This window comes from Theropithecus gelada, chromosome 19 (genome assembly GCF_003255815.1).
Source record: "Theropithecus gelada isolate Dixy chromosome 19, Tgel_1.0, whole genome shotgun sequence".
NCBI classification, from domain to species: Eukaryota; Metazoa; Chordata; class Mammalia; order Primates; family Cercopithecidae; genus Theropithecus; species Theropithecus gelada.
In genome coordinates this window covers 23,058,862-23,070,715 of record NC_037687.1, presented here as the reverse complement: position 1 = coordinate 23,070,715, position 11,854 = coordinate 23,058,862, and the positions used below count along the sequence as shown (strand labels likewise).

General features: G+C 56.9%; 1 protein-coding gene across 4 annotated transcripts; it reads left to right on the top strand.

The window, feature by feature from the left end:
• Window positions 1-1,819: 1,819 nt before the first annotated feature.
• On the top strand, window positions 1,820-11,586 carry DMWD (DM1 locus, WD repeat containing). Of its 4 annotated transcripts, XM_025366778.1 has the most exons (5): window positions 1,820-2,304; window positions 3,530-3,712; window positions 7,699-8,973; window positions 9,851-9,925; window positions 10,276-11,586. In XM_025366778.1, the coding sequence occupies exons 1-5, from the start codon at window positions 1,864-1,866 to the stop codon at window positions 10,321-10,323; spliced, it is 2,022 nt and encodes a 673-aa protein (XP_025222563.1). In that variant the 5' UTR covers window positions 1,820-1,863; the 3' UTR covers window positions 10,324-11,586. The 4 variants fall into 4 exon arrangements, with proteins under 4 accessions (XP_025222563.1, XP_025222564.1, XP_025222562.1 ...); XM_025366779.1 differs by lacking the exon at window positions 9,851-9,925; XM_025366777.1 differs by having other exon boundaries at window positions 9,851-11,586.
• The last annotated feature ends 268 nt before the right edge of the window (window positions 11,587-11,854 follow it).

Below are 11,854 nucleotides of genomic sequence, written 5' to 3'. Positions count from 1 at the left end.
ATGGTGAAACCCCATCTCTGAGCTGAGATGGTGCCATTGCACTCCAGCCTGGGTGGCAGGGCAAGATTCTGTCTCAAAAAAAAAAAAAAAACAAGGCCAGGCGCGGTGGCTCACGACTGTAATCCCAGCACTTTGGGAGGCTGAGGCAGGCGGATCACGAGGTGAGGAGATCAAGACCACAGTGAAACCCTGTCTCTACTAAAAATACAAAAAATTAGCCGGGCGTGGTGGTGGGTGCCTGTAATCCCAGCTACTTGGGAGGCTAAGGCAGGAGAATGGCGGGAACCCGGGAGGCGGAGCTTGCAGTGAGCCGAGATCAAGCCACTGCACTCCAGCCTGGGTGACAGAGCAAGACTGTGTCTCACACACACACACACAAAAGACGGAAAAACAAAACAAACAAACAAAAAACCCCAAAAACCTCTCTACATGCCAAGTGAAAGGTGGAAGTGGGGGTGAGACAGAAATCTGGGAGACCAAGAGACACGGTTGATGTGGGGGTGAGGGAAGGGCTCGGGTAGAGGAGGACCTTGGATCAGGGCTGCGGAGAACAAGGAACTGAGAAAGAGGAATTGCAGGTGGTTGAATGCAAAAGACTTGGAGGCTGTAAGCAGGGGAGAGTGAAGATAAATGGTACACATCTAGGAAGACACCCAGGTCTGTGGCCTGGTTGACTGAGTGGACAGCAGATCTAACCCTAAGATGGTGATGCAAGAGAGGAGAAGGATTTGGTGTAAGACGTCAAGTTCATGGTAGGATTCTTTCTTCTTTCTTTCTTTCTTTTTTTTTTAGAGAGACTGAGTCTGGCTCTGTCCCCCAGGCTGTAGTGTGGTGATGTGATCATAGCTCACTGCAGTCTTGATCTCCTGGGCTCAAGTGATCCTCCCACCTCAGCCACCTAAAGTGCTGGGATTCTGGGATTCCAGACGTGAGCCATTGTAGGATTTTTTTTTTTTTTAAAGTGTGAGATGCCCTTGGGACACTCTAAGGAGAAATCGTAGAGGCCATTGACTACGTGAGACTAGGAAGATCTATGATGGGGCTGGGTGACTTCAGCAGACATGGGGAGCACTGGCTATGAGTAGGAGCTGTTGGGATCAGTGGGAGACTTTGGGTTACGAGTGGATCACTGGGACACTGGGGCACCGTGGGGATCAATAGAATTTGAGAATCAGAGGTGGGTTTTGGAGGACAAGTGAGGTTGTTGAAAGTAAGAAAGTCATGGAAATATACATTGGAGGTTGGTGGAAAATATGAAGGATGTTTGGGGTTAGCATTAATCAATAGTTGATCAGAGGAAATCCTTTGAGTTGTGTGGGGACACAGGGATTTGGCGGGTCACCAAGGGTGGGGAAGAATGGTAGCAGATGCTGTGGTCATTCAGGGATTTGAATATGTCAGTGGGAAACATTGGCGGTCAGGAGAGTGTATGTTGGGCGTCTAAGGAGAGACCAGGGTCACTTGGGGTCGGCTGTGACTTCATGGGAAGGCTGGACTATGGATGAGGGCTTCTTTGGTGGGGGTCCCTCCGTTGCTAGGCAAACGGTTCCCAGGGCGCGGTTGCTAAGGACTTGAGCTTTCTAACTGGCCACGCCTCTTTCCATTGCGGGCTCCGCCCCCGCAGTCAACCACAAGTCGGTCACAGGCACAAAGACCGCGCCCACCTTCTCGCCCCGCCCACAGTCCCAGCACCGTTACCCGAGCGACCGTGGGGGTTCGTCCCGCCTCCGGACCTGGGTGCCAATCGAAGAGGCGTTGCCGGGGCGACGACTCCACCTTTTCCGGTGCGGGCCCGCGGCTTCCGGCAGGGGGCCCGGCTGCGGGCGGCAGTCCGGCAGCGGCGGGGCCCGGGGGGCGCCCAAGATGGCGGCGGGCGGCGCGGAGGGCGGCTCGGGCCCCGGCGCCGCCATGGGGGACTGCGCGGAGATTAAGTCCCAGTTCCGCACGCGCGAGGGTTTCTACAAGCTGCTCCCGGGCGACGGCGCCGCTCGCAGGTCGGGTCCGGCTTCCGCCCAGACCCCGGTGCCGCCCCAGCCGCCGCAGCCCCCGCCCGGCCCTGCCTCCGCCGCCGGTCCTGGCGCTGCAGGCCCTGCGTCGTCCCCGCCGCCCGCAGGCCCCGGGCCCGGGCCCGCGCTGCCCGCCGTGCGCCTCAGCCTCGTGCGCCTCGGGGAGCCCGACAGCGCCGGGGCCGGGGAGCCGCCCGCCACGCCCGCGGGGCTGGGCTCGGGGGGAGACCGCGTCTGTTTCAACTTGGGCCGTGAGCTCTATTTCTACCCAGGCTGCTGCCGCCGTGGGAGCCAACGGGTGAGCGGCCTGCATCGTGGGGCCCTGGGTGCTGAAAGGATGGACTTTCCAGAGAACTGATAGGAGGGTGCCTGAATTGATATAGGGCCCTGAGATAGGCATCCTAAATGTGATGGACGTCCTGGGGCAACAGCATTGGAGGGAGTACAAGATTCTGAAATGCGATGGGAGGCCCGCGGGGTGCTGGGCAGGCATCTTTGAGGTGATGGGGGAAATCCCCTTTACCCCCGTTATGCGTAAGGGTTCTGGGATGGCGAGTATTGGACATGATGGGGTATCTGAGATGAGATGGGATCCCCCGGGTTCTGGGGTGGCAGGTATTCTGCAGGTAATGGGGAATCATGAGGTGATGCAAGCTCAGAGGTGATGGAGAACCCAGTATTGCATCCTGGAGGTGTTGGAGAGGGGCTTGAGATTGAGCCCAGGAATGTGGAGAAGTCTAGAAGTGATGGAGGCCTTGAAGGTAATAGGGGATCCAGAAGCTGAATGGGATCCTAGAGAAAATTGGGGTCTGGAGGTCATGAGGGTCCTGGAGGAGATAAGCGTCTGGAAGCTGATGGGAGCTCTCAAGGGATGAGAGGCTCTGGCAGGCGAATCTGCAAGTGTGATTCAGGGCATCTCTAAAGCGATGTGGTGAGAACCTTGGGAAACTTATGGTGGCCCCAGAAATGATGGGGATCCTCAGATCCCTGAGGTAGTAAATGGGCCTAAAATGTGGGAGACTATGAGTTTTGATGGGTCCCTGAACTGTGGCGGTTTAGGGATTCCAAAGTGAAACGAATACTAGGATGTTAGGCTTTAGAGTCCTCGGAATTTGGGTAACCTTGAGGTTTGGGGGTCTTGGAATAATGTGGTACTAGGTCCTAAGGGAGTTGCTGAGGTTATAGGGTGGAGTGGTGGGGCTAAAAGGAATCGGAGCTCAGGAACTGTGTGGCCCCAGAACCCTGAAGTTGTGGACAAGGGTGTCTCTGAATTAGGGGTGACCCAACTTGGGGGAGGCACTGTGGTCAAGGGGGATCCTTACTATCTTTTTTGCTACTCCGTCTGTGATTTAGGTCCCCTTCCCGTCTGTGGTTGCCCCCAACTTCCCAATCCACCTACTCACCTCCCCACTTCCCTCTGGGTTCTAACCCTGCTTCCTCTTAGTGGTTTCCCCCAACCTCAACATCCTTTTCCTTCCCCTCAGTGGCATACACCATTAACTCCTTTTCTCCCACCCCTCAAGTCCATTGACCTCAACAAGCCAATTGACAAGCGGATCTACAAGGGCACCCAGCCCACCTGCCACGATTTCATCCAGTTCACTGCTGCCACCGAGACCATCTCCCTGCTGGTGGGCTTCTCAGCGGGTCAGGTGCAGTACCTCGATCTCATCAAAAAGGACACCAGCAAGCTGTTCAATGAGGAGGTGATTGCAGCCCCCAGAACCCCCAACTGCTCTGCCTTCTCACCTACCCACTATATGCCATTAGGTTTCAGCTGCCTGGGGACCAGTGTAGGCCTGAGAGGGGCAGGACCAGGGAGAGATGAGAATGGGGTGACAGCAGCTAATGACAGCTGCACTGTACCCAGGCCCTATGCTGTGTTACCCCTGTGCTGAATACTTTACTCCTTGAGTTTTATTTATTTATTTATTTATTTATTTATTTATTTATTTTTATTTTTTTTTTTTGAGACGGAGTCTGGCTCTGTCGCCCGGGCTGGAGTGCAGTGGCCGGATCTCAGCTCACTGCAAGCTCCGCCTCCCGGGTTTACGCCATTCTCCTGCCTCAGCCTCCCGAGTAGCTGGGACTACAGGCGCCCGCCGCCTCACCCGGCTAGTTTTTTGTATTTTTTTTAGTAGAGACGGGGTTTCACCGTGTTCGCCAGGATGGTCTCGATCTCCTGACCTCGTGATCCGCCCGTCTCGGCCTCCCAAAGTGCTGGGATTACAGGCTTTAGCCACCGCGCCCGGCCTATTTTATTTATTTTTTTGAGACGGAGTCTCACTCTGTCGCCCAGGCTGGAGTGCAGTGGCGTGATCTCTGCTCACTGCAAGCTCCGCCTCCCGGGTTCACGCCATTCTCCTGCCTTAGCCTCCCGAGTAGCTGGGACTACAGGCGCCCACCACCACGGCCAGCTAATTTTTTGTATTTTTAGTAGAGACGGGGTTTCACCGTGTTAGCCAGGATGGTCTCAATCTCCCGACCTCGTGATCCGCCTGCCTCAGCCTCCCAAAGTGCTGTTGTTACAGGCGTGAGCCACCATACCCGGTTTTTTTTTTTAATTGTAATTGTAATTTTTATTGTTTTTAATTTTTTTTCCTTTTTGAGGCAGAATCTTGCTCTGTCACCCAGGCTGGAGCGCAATGGTACAATCTCTGCTCACTGCAACCTCTGCCTCCCCAGTTCAAGCAATTCCCCTGCCTCAGCCTCCTGAGTAGCTGGAATTATAGGTGCCCACCATCATACCTAGCTAATTTTTGTATTTTTGGTAGAGACTGGGTTTCACCATGTTAGCCAGACTGGTCTCAAACACCTGACCTCGTGATCCACCTGCCTTGCCCTCCGAAAGTGCTGGGATTACAGGCGTGAGCCACCGCGCCTGGCCACTCCTTGAGTTTTCATCAACCAGTGGATGCAGAAGTGTGCTGCCCATTTTGCAGATTAGAGAATTGAGGCTAGTAAATAAGTTGGGACTTAGTTGATACCTTTGCTCTTTGAGTTCTGGGCTCTGGAGGCTTTGGATTCAAAGCCCTGCTGCACCACTTACTCACCGTGTGACTTTGGGAAGGTGACCATTCTCTGAGCCTCACTTCTCCTTCTCTGCAAAATGGGATTCCAGTTCCTACCTTGCAGAACCGCTGTTGTAGAATCATACATGGAGATTGCTCAGTCCTGGGCCAACTTGGCCTACGAGGAGATACCAGTAAACGACCTTATCCGCGGGCAGGGACTGCTCTTGGCTTCTGTCTCATTCTCTCTGGTCCAGAGGAGGTGTTCCATAAATATTCTCAGAATGAGTGAATGGCTGAAGGGAGTGAACGGAATAGTGAGTGGATTAAAAATTCATTAGCTCATCCATTCACAAATAGTTTTTGAGCATCCGTTCTGTGCCAGGCACCGTTCCCAGCAGTAGGGATATCACATCTCAGGGCCCTGGACAGGAGGCCCTGCCCTTTTGGAGCTTTCAGTCTAGCTGGGGAGATGGACAGTTAATCAAGTTAAGTCTTCATGTGTCAGCAGGTGATTAAGGCCTGCTTAGAAGAAACAGTGGGGAAGGGGCTGAGGGAAGCTTGAAGAGTCTAATAGGGTGGTCAGGAAAGCCCTCACTAAGAGGTGATATTGAAATAAAGACCTGAAGGAGGCAGGTGAGAAGAGTTGCCTGGGGAAGGGCATCTTTTTTTTTTTCTTTCAAGATAGGGTCTCACTCTGTCGTCCATGCTGAAGTGCAGTGATACGATCTTGGTTCACTGCAACCTCCGCCTCCCAGGCTCGGCAATCCTCCCATGTCAGCCTCCTGAGTAGCGGGGACTACAGGCATGCACCACCACAATTGGCTTGTATTTTTCATAGAGATGGGGTCTCTTTGTGTTGCCCAGACTGGTCTCGAACTCCTGGGCTCAAGCGATTCTCCTGCCTTGGCCTCCCAAAGTGCTGGGATTATAGGGCTGGGCCACCACACCCAGCCAAGAAGGACATTCTGAGTAGTGGGACCAGCTAGGACAAATGCAGGATAGCACAGAAGTCGTGTGGCCAGAGCAGTTACTGAGGGAGAGAGGATGATAGATGAGTTCCAGGAAATAACAGAGGGGCCGGCTCATGGGGAGTCTGGAAGGCGGTGGAGAGACTTTGCCTTACTCTTAGTTGGAAACCTGTGGAGGAGCCTTTCTCGGTGGGGCTCAGCTGAGCCCTGGAAGGCAGAAGTGACTGGAGTGATTATTTGCTCAGTTCTCCCAAGGATGGGAGGCCTCTCATCCTGGGAGAGCAGCTCCTTAGTTGCATATGCTGACTGCCTGAGGGCATTAGGGCCTTGGGCTCTGGAACCCTGCTTGAGAGAGGCTGCTAAGCGTTCAGAGCAGGACAGTGCCAGGTGCTGACTGATACTTAACAGAGCATTGCTGTGGCTGCTGCAGAGGACAGACAGGCCCAGGCAGTGGAGCCTGAGGCCAGTCACACAACATTACAGGCTGGATGGGATGGTGAGAGGAGGTCAGATTCTGGGTGTATTTTTTCTTTTTCTTTTGAGATGGAGTCTCGCTCTGTTGCCCAGGCTGGAGTACAGTGGCATGGTCTCTGCTCACTGCAACCTGCGCCTCCCGGGTTCAAGCAATTCTCCTGCCTCAGCCTCCTGAGTAGCTGGAACTACAGGCGCCCACCACCATGCCTGGCTAATTTTTGTATTTTTAGTAGAGATAGGGTTTCACCATATTGGCCAGGCTGGTCTGGAACTCCTGACTTTGTGATCCGCCCGCCTTGCCCTCCCAAAGTGCTGGAAGTACAGGCGTGAGCCACCGTGCCGGCCGATTCGGGGTGTATTTTGAAGGTTGAGCCCACAGGATTTGTGGAAGGATTGGATGTGAGGAAAAGGGCAGGTGCTGAGGTTTTTTGTCTAAGCACCTAGCAGGATGGGGGGTTGTCACTCATTTGTCCAGGAATTACCTTCAAGCCGCCTCCTGTGTGCACTGCTTTAAAGAACAGCGAACCAAACAAAGATCCCTTCCTTTGGGGAGCTGGCTTTCTGTGAAGAAATTTCCTGCTTAAAGCCTGACATAGTAAAGATTGGGGGAGGGTTAGGTAGATAGAGCAGAGGTCCCCAACCTTTTTGGCACCAGGGACCGGCTTAGGGAAGACAGTCTTTCCACGAACTGCTGGGGGGATGGTTTTGGGATGAAACCGTTCCACCTCTGATCATCAGGTGTTAGATTCTAGTAAGGAGCGCACACCTAGCTCCCTCGCATGCGCAGTTCATGGTGGGGTTCGCGCTCCTATGAGGATCAAATGGTGCGCTGCTCCAGTAGGAGGCCGGGCTCAGGCTGTAATGCCTGCTCGCTCACCGCTCACCTTCTGCTGCATGGCCCGGTTCCTAACAGGCCACGGACCACTACTGTTCCATGGCCCAGAGGTTGAGGACCCTGAGATACAGGACAATTCTATGGCAAGCAGGACTGTCCCCTCACCAAAGATGACACATTGAGGCTCCTTGGAGCAGCCCCTGTTCCCCCATGTCTTCATGACCCAGTATCCATCTGTCTTCCCCAGTTTGGGAGCTTCTCGTCGAGGAGGACCTGGGCCTGGTGTGGCATCTGCTGTGTGGGCGGGGCCGTGTCCAATGGCCTTGGGGACTTCAGGTTGGGGAGAAGGTCTGCCTGAGTTTTACTGCCTTCTCCCAACCCCACCCTGTCTCCCCTGGCAGCGGCTGATCGACAAGACCAAGGTGACGTATCTGAAGTGGCTGCCTGAGTCGGAGAGCCTGTTCCTGGCATCACACGCCAGTGGCCACCTGTACCTATACAACGTCAGCCACCCGTGCGCCTCGGCCCCACCCCAGTACAGCCTGCTGAAGCAGGGCGAGGGCTTCTCTGTCTATGCTGCCAAGAGCAAGGCGCCCCGCAACCCGCTGGCCAAGTGGGCGGTGGGCGAGGGGCCCCTCAACGAGTTCGCCTTCTCGCCTGATGGCCGGCATCTGGCCTGTGTGAGCCAGGATGGCTGCCTGCGCGTCTTCCACTTCGACTCCATGCTCCTGCGCGGGCTCATGAAGAGCTACTTTGGGGGCCTGCTGTGTGTGTGCTGGAGCCCCGACGGCCGTTACGTGGTGACGGGTGGTGAAGATGACCTGGTCACCGTGTGGTCCTTCACTGAGGGCCGCGTGGTGGCTCGAGGCCACGGCCACAAGTCCTGGGTCAACGCTGTGGCCTTCGACCCCTACACCACACGGGCAGAGGAGGCGGCGACAGCAGCCGGTGCTGACGGGGAGCGGAGTGGCGAGGAGGAGGAGGAGGAGCCCGAGGCTGCGGGCACAGGCTCGGCCGGGGGTGCCCCGCTCTCTCCACTGCCCAAGGCTGGCTCCATCACTTACCGCTTTGGCTCGGCGGGCCAGGACACGCAGTTCTGTCTGTGGGACCTCACTGAAGATGTGCTCTACCCGCACCCGCCCCTGGCCCGCACGCGCACCCTCCCTGGCACTCCTGGCACCACGCCACCGGTCGCCAGCAGCTCGAGGGGTGGCGAGCCTGGCCCGGGCCCCCTGCCTCGCTCGCTGTCCCGCTCCAACAGCCTCCCGCACCCGGCGGGCGGGGGCAAGGCAGGCGGCCCGGGCGTGGCGGCAGAGCCTGGCACACCATTCAGCATCGGCCGCTTCGCCACGCTCACATTGCAGGAGCGGCGGGACCGGGGGGCCGAGAAGGAGCACAAGCGCTACCACAGCCTGGGCAACATCAGCCGGGGTGGCAGCGGCGGCGGTGGCAGTGGGGAGAAGCCCAGCGGCCCTATTCCCCGCAGCCGCCTGGACCCCGCCAAGGTGCTGGGCACCGCACTGTGCCCACGCATCCATGAGGTGCCCCTGCTGGAGCCCCTTGTGTGCAAGAAGATCGCCCAGGAGCGGCTCACAGTCCTCCTGTTTCTGGAGGACTGCATCATCACTGCCTGCCAGGAGGGCCTCATCTGCACCTGGGCCCGGCCGGGCAAGGCGGTGAGTGGCTCCATGCCAGCCTGCCAGGAACCTGGCAGGACCCTTGGTGGGAAGAAGCAGTCATTGGCAGAGAGAGGGCTTTGTTGCTGTCACAGCCTCTGGCTTCGTGGGGTGAGGGGAAGCCATGGAAATGTTAGTGTCTCAGAACAAGACCTCTCAGATTTTGGAGTGAGGGGGGCTAGCCCCAGGTGGCAGGCAGCAGAGAGAGGGGTGGGTGTGAGAGCCAGCTGGGAGACGGGGCGTCCAAGGCTGGCCGTCTGAAGGGCAGCAGATGGGCCCCGCGTGGCCAAGTCTTACTGCCTGTCACTCGAACCAAAATCTATTTCTATTGAACATCTGTTTTTTAAATGGTGAAACTTTTTTGAGTACTTCAGGCCAAAACTCTAGGGGCGAGCTCAAGCCTGTGGGCATGGCTGCCAGGCTGGTTCTGGACTCAGGATCTGAGCCTCCTGCTGAAGGCACAGTCTGGGAATCCCAGGCCTGGGTTCCAGTCCCACTCCCTGTGTGATCCCGGACAAGTCACTGCTCTCTCTAACCTCCAACTTATCACCTAAGTCTTAGAGCCTGTAGAATGGGCAGGGGGGGATGCGTTTGCCTCCTGGGTGGGCTATGGTGTTGGAAAGGTCACAGTAGGCAAAAGCAGGCCTGGCGTCTTGTCAGTCCGGAGCTTGTCTTGGGTGTCTCCGCTCCTTAGGGCTTGGACTCAGCTGCCCAGGGGCCTGGAGGCTGTGGTTTGGTTCCTCAGATCCTCGGTTTTGGTATCGTAGAGTCCTGAGTCCCTAGAACTTGAGAGTACAGTCTGAGTGCCTCAGAGGCAAGAGCGGTGGGATTTGGGGAGTCTGGTTGAGTCCTAAAAGAGACCCCTCTGTCTCCCTAGTTCACAGACGAGGAGACCGAGGCCCAGACAGGGGAAGGAAGTTGGCCCAGGTCACCCAGCAAGTCAGTGGTAGAGGTAGGACTGTCCCTGAGTTCTTTCCCCAGCACCTCAGGGTCCCTCCCAAGTTAGAAGGGAGCCCCAGTTTCCCCCTCGCCTCACACCCCTACCCTTACCCCATCATCTCACTCAGGATCTGCCGAGGACTTTGATTATTGAGTGAAAGTGCCGACTGGCAGGACAGGAAGCTAGCTAAGATGCAAATTCCCAACCTACAGCAGCGGCCTCTGGGGGCTCTGGGGTGGACCCAAGGGCAAGGCCAGGGTGGCAGCAGCTTTGGGGACTCTGGGCTGGCTCCCTCCCCTTGACACTGGCTGAAGTCCAGGTGGTCTCTAACCCCTCCCATCTCTCCCTCTCATCTTCCCCAGGGCATCTCCTCCCAACCAGGCAACTCCCCGAGCGGCACAGTGGTGTGAAGCCATGGATATCGGGGCCCCTACCCCATGCCCCCAGCCTCCTAGCCATAACCCTCCCTGCTGACCTCATGGATCAACGTATTAACAAGACTAACTATGACAGATGGACTGCGCCGGTCCCCCAACCTGCACAAAATTTGGGGGCCCCCCCAGACTGGCCCAGACACTGGGGGAATGTAATGGCCCTTGTGGCCTCAGCCTTGTCCCCCACCCACTGCCAAGTACAATGACCTCTTCCTCTGAAACATCAGTGTTACCCTCATCCCTGTCCCCAGCATGTGACTGGTCACTCCTGGGGAGAGACTCCCCACCCCCGCCACAAGAGCCCCAGGTCTGCAGTGTGCCCCTTAGTTGAGTGGGCAGGGCTGGGGGTGGTCCAGCCCTCACCCGGCCCCCACCCCAGCTGCCCTTGCTATTGTCTGTGCTTTTGAAGAGTGTTAAATTATGGAAGCCCCTCAGGTTCTTCCCTGTCCCCCAGGACCTCTTATTTATACTAAAGTTCCCTGTTTTCTCAGCGGCTCTGTCCCCTTCGGAGGAGGTGGTGTAGAGGACCTGTGTGTGTGCTCTGCCGTTCTAGGCAGTCCACTTTCCCCAGAGGAGGAGTGCAGGCCTGCTCCTGGCCCAGCGCCTCCCACCCCTTTTCATAGCAGGAAAAGCCGGAGCCCAGGGAGGGAACGGATCTGGTGACCCACACCAGCGACTGGAGCAGGGCCCTCTCGGGGAGAAGAGCATCCTGCCTGCGGCCAGGGCCCCTCATCAAAGTCCTCATTGGGTGTTTTTAAAATTCTCAAAACTGCCCAGAACCTCATTTCCCAAGCCCTGCCCAGCTGGGACTCCTTGGTCCTTGCCTCGTTTCTCAGGCCTGGCCCTCTCAAGGCCCAGGCACCCCAGGCCAGCTGGAGGCCCCGACTTCCACTCGAGAACGGTCCATACTGGAAAGAAGAGCTCAGATCCCTCCTGGCTCTCGGAGCCACAGGGAGTGTCTTCCCGCGCCACCCTCCACCCCCCCGAAATGTTTCTGTTTCTAATCCCAGCCTGGGCAGGAATGTGGCTTCCCGGCCAGGGGCCAAGGAGCTATTTTGGGGTCTCCTTTGCCTGGGGAGGGCTTGGCTCCACCACTTGCCTCCCCCAGGCTTTGGGCAGCGGGTCACCCCTGTTCAGGCTTTGAGGGTGCCCCCTCCTGGTCCTCTCCTCACCACCCCTTCCCCACCTCCTGGAAAAAAAAAAAAAGTGTAAAGCAGGGAGCCTGAGGGCTAAATTTAACTGTCCGAGTCGGAATCCGTCTCTGAGTCACCCAAGAAGCTGCCCTGGCCTCCCGCCCCCTTCCCAGCCCTCAGCCCCTTTCTCCTACCCAGCCCCCAGCCCCCAGCCCCCAGCCCCCAGCGCATAGCTCTGGAGCTTGTCAGGAGCAAGGGGGTGGTTGCTACTGGGTCACTCAGCCTCGACTGGCCCCGTTTTAGTAATGGGCAGGTTCCTCTTGGAATCCATCACACCTGTGGCTTCCTCTGTGCTCTACCTTTTTATTGGGGTG

Excerpts from the sequence above, each read along its gene's own strand:
- DMWD (XM_025366776.1), top strand. The coding sequence starts at position 1,864 with ATGGCGGCGGGCGGCGCGGAGGGCGGCTCGGGCCCCGGCGCCGCCATG. Across the intron at positions 2,305-3,529 it reads GCCGCCGTGGGAGCCAACGG|TCCATTGACCTCAACAAGCC; the intron begins GTGAGCGGCCTG and ends CCACCCCTCAAG. Across the intron at positions 3,713-7,698 it reads GCAAGCTGTTCAATGAGGAG|CGGCTGATCGACAAGACCAA; the intron begins GTGATTGCAGCC and ends CTCCCCTGGCAG.